We start from the raw sequence: 11,874 nt of genomic DNA on the forward strand, positions 1-11,874 counted from the left end.
CGGCTTTCTAATATCTATACCGAAGAAGAAGAGTGTACGATCCTGCGTACGTTTATTCAAGTCTTGCTCTGCAAAAGAAACAAATGATGACGCTGATCAGCTGCACCACCCATTCAGATCTTTGCATCCCTGATATCCAGAGGACAGCCAGCAAGGGTACACAGTGAAGACACAGGCATACAAAGCCACAGAATTGGAAAATTCTGTTCAGTTCCTCACGCACACGGAAGCTTAAAAACCATTTTCCAATGAAGGCATTGGTCATCTTCTTTCCAAGTCTTGCTTTAGGAGCCTTAAGGCATGAAGGAGACACGTTTCTCTCCCACCGCGTGGCTAGTGTCCACAATCCTGTTTTCACCCTTAACAATCAAAGCCATGTTCAGAATCCCACACACATACACACAGCATCTGGTCTTCCAAAGGTGCCGTATCAAAGCACTGACAAGTCATGGCAAGATTTGGACTTGGCTTTAAACGCCATCTTCTTGTTGTTCTTGGCCACGATCCGGCCAAGGAACCTCTTGGCTTTCTTGCTGATGCTCTCCCTCCTTTTGGTGTTGGCCATTCGCCGAGCGTTGTCCTCTTTGCTGTCTTTGCGCAGCCGGATTTGCCGGACGATCCCCTCGAACAGGTCCTTCACGTTATGATGCAGAGCAGCAGAGGTCTCGATAAACTTGCAGTCAAACACCACGGCGCAAGCTCGTCCTTCTGGAAGGCGGGGAGCAAGACACACAGAATTACTCAAGGTAAAACGAAAACAGGGGTGTTGTACAAAAGGCAGCTTCTGCCCATGGACAGAAATGTTAGCCTGTTTCTAAGAGCTGAAGGGAACACTGTAAGAGGCAAGATACCACCATCTTTTCGGCTGTGTTGCCCTGTTCCTTCCCCACTGCAATTCCCATACTGTGGGGGGATTTGTCCATGTGGGTCCCACAATCCCTGGCATAACATTTTCATCCATCAAAAGGGGGCCCTCCTTTCTCTTTCATCAGTGGAAAGGTTGGCAGGATCCAACCGTTTTTGCCTTCCTATAAACAGTTTCCCCCCCTACTATCTTATCGAGTTAAGGTTTTTGAAATGCTATAAAACTAGAACTAGAGGTGATAGCAGAATGGGTGTACCCCTATTAGGAGCAACCATGTTTCCCTTTTACTTTCCAAGATCTGCAGGGGTCAACCAGTTGTTTAAATAGAAAGGACTGTGGTTCAACTATAGATAATGTTTGACAGTGATAGAGAACCAGTATACTTTGCATGCAAAAGGTAAGAAGCTCAGCCCCTGGCATCTCCAGTTAAAAGGAGCTTCGATTTTGGGAAAGACCTAAGACCTTGACATAAGAACAACTGTGCAAGATAAGACCATCTAGTCCAGCATCCTTTTTTCATATGGTATCCAACCAGAAGCTCCTGGAGAACAGAGGCTGAAGTCTCTACCTCTTGTTGCTCCTCATCACTAGTATTCAGAGGGTTGTCACTGCCTCTGAACACTGTTCCATTTAGCCGTCAGGCTAGTAGTTATTGTGTGTGAAATGCTGTCAAGTTGCAACCAACTTTTGGTGACCCCATAGGGTTTTCAAGACAAGAACCAGACAACTTGTCCTATGTCAGTTCAGTGCCTTAGGAACTTATTTTCAAGAGAGCCCCACTGGATTCTCATCTGCTGAACATTGGAAAATATATGAGGGCAAAGCCTCTTACCATCTACGGAGACTTCCCGCGATCGGACCAGGTCGCTCTTGTTTCCTACAAGAATTATAGGAATGTCTTCCGTTTGCCTTGCTCTTCGTAGCTGAATTCTCAGCTCGGAGGCCTTCTCAAAGCTGACTTTATCCGTCACGGAGTACACAATGATGTAAGCATCCCCCATTTTCATGCAGTGATTCTGGAGCCACTGGCTATCATCCTAAAGTGAAAAACAAAAATAAAGGTATTTGTACTAAAGCACACATCCACCCTACTTTAGCATTCTGGACTTCGGAACTACTTTTAGACTTCTAACCTAGGCATCCCAAAGTAGACTCACTTTCTTAAAGTAAGCCTCTAGAGCTCATGATCAGGACAATGCATCAGATACACCTTAAACAGTTTTTTAAAAATGAAACATTTGTTTCGGTAGTTATCTGCACAAACATATCCTTTGAAGCTACAGACACCCTGTCCAAGCCAAAGGAAGCACAAGAGCGAGAGCTACAGGCTCGGTTCAGACACTGATTGAAACCATGGTCTAATTAAACTAACTATGGTTAGGATGATTGTCTGAACACAGACCACTAAACTAACCATGGCTAGCTAGAGTCCATCAAACCAGTTATCTGAACTCTCCAATGCCAAGCAGATTTGAGCAGATTCAAAGGGTGCTTGCACACATGCTGAATAATGCAATTTCCGCTTTGCACCTGGATTTCACTGTGTGAAATAGCAAAATCCACTTGCAAACAATCACTACAGTGCATTGAAAGTGGACTGAAAGTGCAATATTTGGCATGTGTGAAAGCACCCACGCATCACTGAAGATGGTGATATCACTGTGCTAACGCAATAGTTGGTATCCGGATGTTCCTGTGCGGACAAGACAATCCTGTAGCAAATTATAGTTATAGTGAAACAACAAGCTGTATCCGCAGATCATGGGATATTGTCTCATCTCCTAGCTGGGAAGATTCATGCTGGCTAAAGGGTGCCAGTGATGAGCCATGCCAACCATCCCCCCAGGTTGCAAGCCAAAGTATTACACCAAGGCTGCATAGACGTTAACCATGCCGCTCCAAACTGATTGTTGCATATTGCTAAATTTAACAGGACACGGGGAAATCTAGACAATAATCAAAGGAGCCAAGATATTTACCTGTTCCCATATGTCAAACACCACAAGGGAAGCTTCTTCGTCGTCAACTACAATAGCTCTGTCATATGTGTTGCCTAAAAGGGAAAATTTTAAAAGTATGTTAGGGAGGGGAAAAAACTTATCATTTCTACTGTCATTGCTTGTATATAAAAAGAACTAGGAATGTGGAGCGAGCCATATGCACAAACTGCTCGGCTATGCCAGCGGATGTGGCGTAGTGGTTAGGGAGCCAGGGGGAAGCGAGTTCAAGTTCCTGCATGTCCATGAAGCTGACAGGTGGACCACTGCCTCTCATTCTAACCTTCCTCAAAGGGTCACTGTGAGGAGAAAGTGGAGGAGGGGAAAAGAGGCAATTCTTCATCTCTCATTCCACTCCTGCGGCTTTTGGGGTTTTTCTCCCAGACAAGCTCTAACACCAGAAATGAACCAGGCTGGGAGAAAAATGCCTAAAGCTACAGGAAACAAGGAGGGAAGTCACTGAAGAGGACAGGGCTTAAACTCAATCCACACAGGTGCTCCATGTCCATTAAGACAAAGGAACACCTCCCCCTTCTTTAGATGTGACTCCCATTTCAGAAAGATCTATCAATGGGACCAACTTCAAAGCAACTGTATTTAGTGCCATAACCTTGCTTGTTAAGCGAAATGCTTCCAATTATTCTCCCTTCCAAAATCCCATTGTAGTACACCAGCAGATAGAAATAGGCACAGCCAAGGGAGGTACTGCGAGCTACATGTTTTAAAACATTTGCTTTTTATTAAAAGTACATTAAAAAAAACATAGTGTTCTGCTACCCAGGCCAAAAACAGCAGGGGAACTACAAAAATATCACTAGCGAGCTTTTCTTGTACTCTGTTGCAGCAAATAAAATCCAGAACTTCACTCACTCCATTTTTTTCTAAGCGAAATGTAGACAGTGTTGGCTAAATTCATGAGGTGTGATCCTAAGAAGGAGAATTTTAGCACAGAATGTTCCAACTGTTTTTATCAGTTGATCAAAAGACTCTCCAAAGTTTTAAACTCAGATTTATGACCATTTTAAGCTGCAAAAAAAAAAAATAACCACAGGGTCATGATGTTTTCAGTAACTCTTGGTGGAAAACATGCAATCCTGCTCAGTGTTACTCAGGTCTAAGCCTACTGGTTTCCATAGACTTTGACTGGAGTAACTCTGCATAGAATTGCACAGTAATTCTCTTCTAGTTTAGTGGTAATAGATGTGTGTTTAAGGGGGTGTCAAACCGCAGCCGATTTATGGCAACCCAGTAGGGTTTCCAATGCAAGAGACGTTCAGAGGTGGTTTTGCCATTGCCTGCCTCTGCGTAGTGACCCTGGTATTCCTTGGCGGTCTCCTGTCCAAACACTAACCAGAGCCGACCTCACTTAGTTTCTGAGATCTGGTGAGATCAAGCTAGCCTGGGCCATCCAGGTCAGGGTGGTGGTTATAGATAGGAACTACAACATTTGTTTCATCGAACTTTTTAAAACAGTATTATTTCCATGAAGAGACTGCAAATCTTGTGGTTATAAAAAAAAAAATCAACACTGCTCAAAGGCACTCTTCTCCTTTGGTATAAAGCAGTCATTCTTATCCTAAGCCTGACCCATTGCTGCTAATCAGAGCAGGTGATCAGTTTCCCAGAGTCTCAGGCAGAATCTGGGACTTCATCAAGCAAAAGCATGTTTCATACTGGCTATTCAACACACACAAATATGACACTGCGCCTCGAAATAACATTCCATCTCTATGGTTTCAGTTTAAACAATGCGCTTGTGGTTTTTATATTAGAAGTCTAACTTCTCATGGGTAGGGGAGGATGGAGATCTAAATATGCCACGCCAGGAGTTCTGATGCACCATATTGGAGACTTTGTCCCCTGGGACAACACAAAAGTTGGCAGGGACAACATTTTCCAGGGCAGTAAAATGGAAGCATTATGCCATCACAAAGTCGCATACCAACGTTGCCTGCAGCCTTGTAAGCAAATTTTGGGGGCATGCATCTCAAACTGGAGCACAGTTTGGGAACCTCTGGGTTAGAGGCTCGGACTAGGATCTGGAGAGACCCAGGTTTGAATCTCCACTCTGCCGCGGGAGCTCGCTAAGTGCCCTTGGGCCAGTGACTCTCCCAGCCTAACCTACCCCACAGGGATATTGTGAGGATCACTCGGAAGGGCAAGCAGTGTAAGCCACTTTGGGTCCCAATTGGGGAGAAAAGCAAGGCACAAACAAAATGGGAAAAACAACACATGTTGAACACATGAAGCTGCCTTCTACTGAATCAGACCCTTGAGTCCATCGAAGTCAGTATTGTCTATTCAGACTGGCAGCGGCTCTCAAGGGACTCAGGCAGAGGTCTTTCACATCACCTACTTGCCTAGTCCCTTAAACTGGAGATGCTAGGGATTGAACCTGGGACCTTCTGCATGCAAAGCAGATGCTCTACCACTGAGCCACAGCCCCTCCCCAAGTTTCCCCCTGCAGGATACTTGCCCTTGGTGCACCCATGTCTTCACTCACCGGCTTCTTCGGCATCTGGGCAGTCTTCCACTCCCCCGAAGATCCTGGCCAGGCTGGTCTTGCCCACCCCATGCTCCCCGAGCAGGATGACTTTGTAGAGGTTGCTGTCGGAGTCGCTGCCGGAGGAGATGACGGAGTCCGAGGAGTCCGAGGTCCAGCCTTGCTGGTGAGGCGCTTCCTCGGAGGGGTTGTAGGAGGTGCAGCGCACCAGCTGCGAGAGCTGGGCTTGGGGCAGGGAGGCGTGCAGCTCCCGCTCGTCCACGGGCATGCTTCGCCGGTGCAGGTGCTGCTGGTGCACGGCGAAAGGCATGCTGCTGCGCCGCTTGTCCAGGTATCTCAGCTTGTCGCTGCGGTTCAGCGTCATTTGGCCACCTGACAGGCAAAGGAACATGTAAAGCTGCCTTATACTGAATCAGACCATCAGTCCATCTAAGTCAGTATTGTCTACTCAGACTGGCAGCGGCTCTCCAGGGTCTCAGGCAGGGGTCTTTCACATCACCTACTTGCCTGGTCCCTTTAACTGGAGATGCCAGGGATTAAACCTGGGATCTTCTGCATGCCAAGTAGATGCTCTATGACTGAGCCACAGCCCCTCCCCAAATGTTTTACCACAGAGCTACAACCCCTTCCCAGTTCTTTAAGTGGGTCAGAGACACTTTATTCTGCCTTGTCGGCCAGAAAGTCTCCAGCTATGAGCCAGCACTGAAATCATGAACACATGAAGCTGCCTTATACTGAACCAGATCCTTGGTCCATCAGAGTCAGTATTGTCCACTCAGACTGGCAGTGGCTCCCCAGGGTCTCAGGCTGAGGTCTTTCACATCACCTACCTGCCTAGTCCCTTTAACTGGAGATGCCGGGGATTGAACCTGGGACCTTCTGCATGCCAAGTAGATGCTCTACCACTGAACCACAGCCCTTCCCAGCCAAGCCCTGTTCTTTCGCTGCCTGATCCACATTCCGCCCCCCCTGCATCCCTGCTCTGGGTATGAAAGAGCGGGAATCGCCCTGTTGAATCTTGATTGTTTCTACTACAGAAAGACTGGGGGGGGGGGGTGTTCACAAGATAGCAGCACTCCCTTTCGTGGCCAGTTTGCTCTAAGCAGCCAGCACACAATTGACTATTCAAGGGCTCTGGAGCAAAACAAATACACGGAGAAAACAAAAGGGGCAAGAGCATGGAAGGGATGCATAGGAGGTTTTGCCTTGGATTTGCCGCTCTCTAGAGGCACATTTTCCCCATCCGAATTCTTAAAACTCTGCATGGGGGCACACAGCCTTAAGACAGCAAATCAGGGCAGAGGGAATCCGGTCATCACCTGAGTCAACCTTTTACGCATGGGAGGTTTTGCCTTGGATTTGCCACTCTCTAGATGCACATTTTCCCCATCCAAATTCTCAAAACTCAACAATAAGCCTCCATGCAGAGTTCTGAAAATTCAGATGGGGGAAATGTGCATCTAGAGAGCAGCAAATCTAAGGCAAAATCTCCCATGCGTAATTGACTTGGAGGAATGCAATCTCTTCTCCGACCCTTCTGTCCAACTTCTGCCGGGCGAATGGCAAGGTTTCCCCAGACCCACTGCCGAAAGCATCCCCGCGACGAACCACCCCGCGTCCAGGAGCCAACTTACCTGGGGAAGGCTGCTCAGAGGAACTGGAACAGAAGAGGCTTTTATGCATGGGACGTTTGGCTTGGGATTTGCCACTCTTCAGAAGCACATTCCCCCCCCCCATCCAAATTCTCAAAACTTAACAATAAGCCACCATGCAGAGTTCTGAGAATTCGGATTGGGGGTGGGGGGGGAACGTGCAACTAGAAAGCGGCAAATCTAAGGCAAAACCTCCCATGCATAAATGGCCAATAAGTCCCCATGCAAAGTTTTGAGAAATCGGATGGGGGAAACGTGCATCTAGAGAGCGGCAACTCTAAGGCAAAACCCTCCCATGCATAACTGACTGGCAGAAGTTGGACAGAAGACCCTTCTGTCCCACTTCTGCAACCGTTTCCCCAGATCAGTTGCCCAGAAGCGTCCCCGCGACGAACCACCCCGCGTCCAGGAGTCCTGGGTTTTGCATTGGATTTGCCACTCTTTAGATGCACTTTTCCCCCCATCCATATTCTCACAACTCAACAATAAGCCGCCAGGCAGAGTTTTGAGAATTCAGATGGGGGAAATGTGCATCTAGAGAGTGACATATCCAATGCAAAACCTCCCATGAATAAATGGCCCAACTTACCTGGGAAAGGGTGCTCCAAGGACCGGAACAGGAGAGGTTGCGCGCCCCCAAAACACCAGCACGAGGGAAGCACCGCTTCTGCTCATAGACCTGCGATCCACCAGCTCCAGACTCGCATGTGCGCCTCCTGCCCAGGCTCCTCTCTATTTATCCCGTTTCTGGCACCCGGGCTCCGCCTCTCTTTGTGACGTCAGGACGAGCCGCCGACCAACCAGGTTCCGAATCAGAATCCCGGCGCTGGAAGGAGAGGAGGGGGGCGGAGGAAGGAGAGGTGCCAGATCGGGGGGGGGGGGATGAGTCACAATCCTCGCTGCGGAAGAGCCGCCCTAGTGGGAGCTCACGTGCGGAGGGGAAGCCCCGCGGTCAGAAAGCAGGCGCGGGTGGGGATTAATTATGTTAGCAAAAGTATATGCAATTTATTTTTAGATAGAAGAGAGTGAGGGGGGAGTCATTTTAAGTTTAAATTACTATTATTGTTTTTTTATTATCTTTATCAATTTGTAGTAATAGAGGTTGATTTATATATTGATATATTAAATGAAGAAAATTAAAAAAAATTCAAAAAGAAAAGAGAAAAATTCAAAAAAGAAAGCAGGCGCGGGGTGGGGATTAATTATGTTAGCAAAAGTATATACAATTTATTTTTAGATAGAAGAGAGTGAGGGGGGAGTCATTTTAAGTTTAAATTACTATTATTAATAGTTTTTTTATTACCTTTATCAATTTGTAGTAATAGAGGTTGATTTATATGTTGATATATGAAATGAAGAAAATAATTTAAAAAATTCAAAAAAGTAAGAAAGAAAGCAGGTTCAGGGCTTTCGGGTTGCACGGGTGGGCGAGGGAGGGATTGCCTGGCTGCGGGGAGGGACAGAGGGTTTCCTGTTTCGCGGCGGGTTTTGCCCTTTCACACAGTAAAATCCAGCTGCAAAGTGCACTGAAAGTGGATCGAAAGTGCATTATTTGTAGGGATGCCAACCTCCAGGTAGTAGCAGGAGATCTCCTGCTAATTCAACTGATCTCCCGCCAATTGAGATCAGTTTACCAGGAGAAAATGGCCGCTTTGCCAATTGGACTCTATGGCACTGAAGCCCCTCCCCTCCCCAAACCCTGCCCTCCTCAAGCTCCGCCCCAAAAATCTCCCACCAGTGGTGAAGAGGGACCTGGCAACCCTAATTATTTGGCATGTGTGAAAGTGCCCGATCGTGTGATACAAACAGCAGATTTTCTTCTTATCTGGCAAGTTACAATAGCAAAGCCTTGAACACATGGACACTTGAAGTTGCCTTCTACTGAATCAGACCCTTGGTCCATCAAAGTCAGTACTGTCTACTCAGATCGGCAGTGGGTCTCCAGGGTCTCAGGCTGAGGTCTTTCACATCACCTATTTGCCTGGTCCCTTTAACTGGAGATGCCGGGGATTGAACCTGGGACCTTCTGCATGCCAAGCAGATGCTCTACCACTGAGCCACAGTCCTTGGACGATAATGTAAAACCACAAAAGAGAAACCCATCTGCTAAGACAGCTCTTCGTTTCATTTGCGAACTTTCTGGCGAGCTTGCTGTGCAGTAGGTTTTTAGATGAGACTGTTCCTCATCATATCATTTTCCTTATCATTTTGCATTTATAATACAACACAGTTATTCCAGGCTAAGACCATTGGCTTCTAGAGTAATTCTGTGTTGGATTGCATAATAAATGTCCAGGGATGCTACAGAAAGCACATAAACACCTAGACCAGTATAAGGTTACAGACTTGCTACTGCATCTTGTCATCAAGGTGAGAGTGCCTTTGAGCATATGCAGAATGGCTTTTCCTTGCAACTGACCCATTTTAGGGCATGAGCCACACTTGCATCGTTGCCAGTTATTAATCATCTTATAAGTGCTTTAAACGTATTTATTTATACCCTACTTTTCTCACCATTGGGAACCCAAAGCAAATTACATCGTTCCCTCCTCCTCCACCTGATCCTCTCAACAACTGCCCTGTGAGGTAGGTTAAGACTGAGAGGGTGTGACTGGCCCAGGTCACCCAGAGAGCTTCTGTGGCAGAATGGGGATTTGAACTCAGGACACCCAGATCCTAGTCTGACACTCTAACCACTACACCACACTGGCTGGTCAGTTGCTGTGATGGGTGGGTACTGTCACTTATTGCTCAGTTGAGGCTGCAGTCACCATGCTTTCTCTGGGCCCTCTAGGTCATTGGGTATAACAAAGATTTGGATGTCTATTCTGGCAGTAAAATGTTTGAACCTTCCTGTTGACGCCGGTCTGTTAATAGTAACCCATTTGTTAACGCAAGACACTAAAAATATAAGAGTGAAGTTGTGCTAAGAATCTGTCCTCCCAGATTTTGCTTTCTAATCGGCCTCCATAAATCTCTCTCATCGCTGTGGTATCCGAGTTGTCATCATCCCTGGATACGTGAGAGTAAATCAAAGGAAACAAACGCTGGTTAGCGTTGTAAGGAGACTGCTGCATGCGGCTGGTCAAGGCAGCTGCGTGGTCAACAGTTGTGTCGAGGGCGTGGTGGAATGCAGCCCCCGAAGTCACCCAGAAGAATCCCCAAGAGTTTTAATTTTCAGTTCGTTGCATGAATTGGAACTGTGCCGTTTAGTTCACGGACCCATATACTTAGTCACAGAGTATATAAACAGTGCTGTACATATATACTATGATTCTGCTGGAGTACATAGAAAAGTGGGTGTTGGATGCAGAAATCAGCTTCCTGAAAATCTCAGTGTTTGGGGGAAGGGGGTTAGAAGAAGAAGAAGTTTCGGTTTTTATATGTCAACTTTCTCTACCACTTAAAGAAGAATCAAACTGGCTTACAATCATCATCAAACCGGCTTACAATCACCTTCCCCGCCCACAACAAACACCCTGTGAGGTAGGTGGGACTGAGAGAGCTCTAAGAGAGCTGTGACTAGCCCAAAGTCACCCAACTGGCTTCACGTGAAGAAGTGGGGAAACCAACCCGGTTCACCAGATTAGTGTCTGACGCTCCTGTGGAGGAGCGGGGAATCAAACCCACTTCTCCAGATTAGAGTCCACTGCTCCAAGCCACCGCTCTTAACCACTACACCATGCTGGTCTCTGGAAGGTACTGAAAAATGGCTGTTACACTAAAATCTCATAAGCCATGGGAGACGCCCTCTTGCATCTTGCCTAGCTTGTTGCTCTGCTTTTTAAAAAAAATAAATTAAAAAATAAATGTTGAAACAAGTTGGTTTATTTGGGGTGATTGACAGAGGCTGCAGCAATCAGGACCAAACCAGAGTTTAGAGTGCTTGGGTACAAAATCTTTGGTATGAGCACCTGTAATTAGGATGAACATGTGAAGTTAGCTCTAAACCAGATTCCCCACCCCCAGGTAATAAGTATCCTTGGCACCTCCTTCTCTATTTATTCAATTTCTGAATACTGCCCTAGACAGGTGGACCCTAAGCCTGGAATCCCCCAAGACCAGCAAGCCAGGCAGTTCACCTGACCCTAAATCTCAGTCCTTTGAGCAAGACCATTACCTCATCTATCTACTCAGCAGCTCTCCGAGGTCTTGAGTACTGAGGGGTTTATCCCGATGGGCTAACTCCTCCTCTTGAGACCCTTTGACCAGAAGTGCCAGGGACTGAACCAGTGACATCCTGTATGCATGCTAGGGTTGCCAGGTCCCTCTTCGCCACCGGCGGGAGATTTTTGGGGCGGAGCCTGAGGGTTTGGGGAAGGGAGGGACTTCAATGCCATAGAGTTCAATTGCCAAAGCGGCCATTTTTCTCCAGGTGATCTGATCTCTATCGGCTGGAGATCGGTTGAATTAGCAGGAGATCTCCTGCTACTACCTGGCAGTTGGCAACCCTAATGCAAGCCCAGTCACTGACCCACACCCCCTCTATATTGCTACATGGTATTCCCTGTAGACATGTCTGAATGCAGAGGTCCTAATGCTGCAAGAACAGGTCCCCTTAGCGGTTTCTAGGCACTTCTCTTTTTGTGGTTCCTCTGCAACACATTGTAATGCCAAAAGCTTTCCCTGACACTGCAAGGTTTCTATTTTTTTATTTACTTGTTTATTTACAATATTTGTGTCCCACCTTTCTACTAGGGCCACCAAGGCAGCTAACAATTTAAAGCCATACATGATAAAATCGCATTTTAAAACCATTAAAATCAACTTCACCTACACACATCATTAAAGCAACTAAAAACAGAGTCAAAATAGGGACAAGATGCAAAAACAGCAATTAAAAACATTGGTTAGGAA

General features: G+C 46.7%; 1 protein-coding gene across 1 annotated transcript; it reads right to left on the reverse strand.

The window, feature by feature from the left end:
* Positions 1-394: 394 nt before the first annotated feature.
* Positions 395-5,729, reverse strand: RRAD (RRAD, Ras related glycolysis inhibitor and calcium channel regulator). Its single transcript, XM_056862592.1, has 4 exons — positions 5,366-5,729; positions 2,845-2,918; positions 1,698-1,902; positions 395-708 (listed from the first exon to the last, which is right to left on the reverse strand). Exons 1-4 carry the CDS (start codon positions 5,727-5,729, stop codon positions 431-433), a joined length of 921 nt encoding a protein of 306 aa, XP_056718570.1. The 3' UTR covers positions 395-430.
* Positions 5,730-11,874: the final 6,145 nt, after the last annotated feature.

The sequence above is a fragment of the Euleptes europaea genome, chromosome 17, assembly GCF_029931775.1.
Source record: "Euleptes europaea isolate rEulEur1 chromosome 17, rEulEur1.hap1, whole genome shotgun sequence".
Lineage (NCBI taxonomy): Eukaryota > Metazoa > Chordata > Lepidosauria > Squamata > Sphaerodactylidae > Euleptes > Euleptes europaea.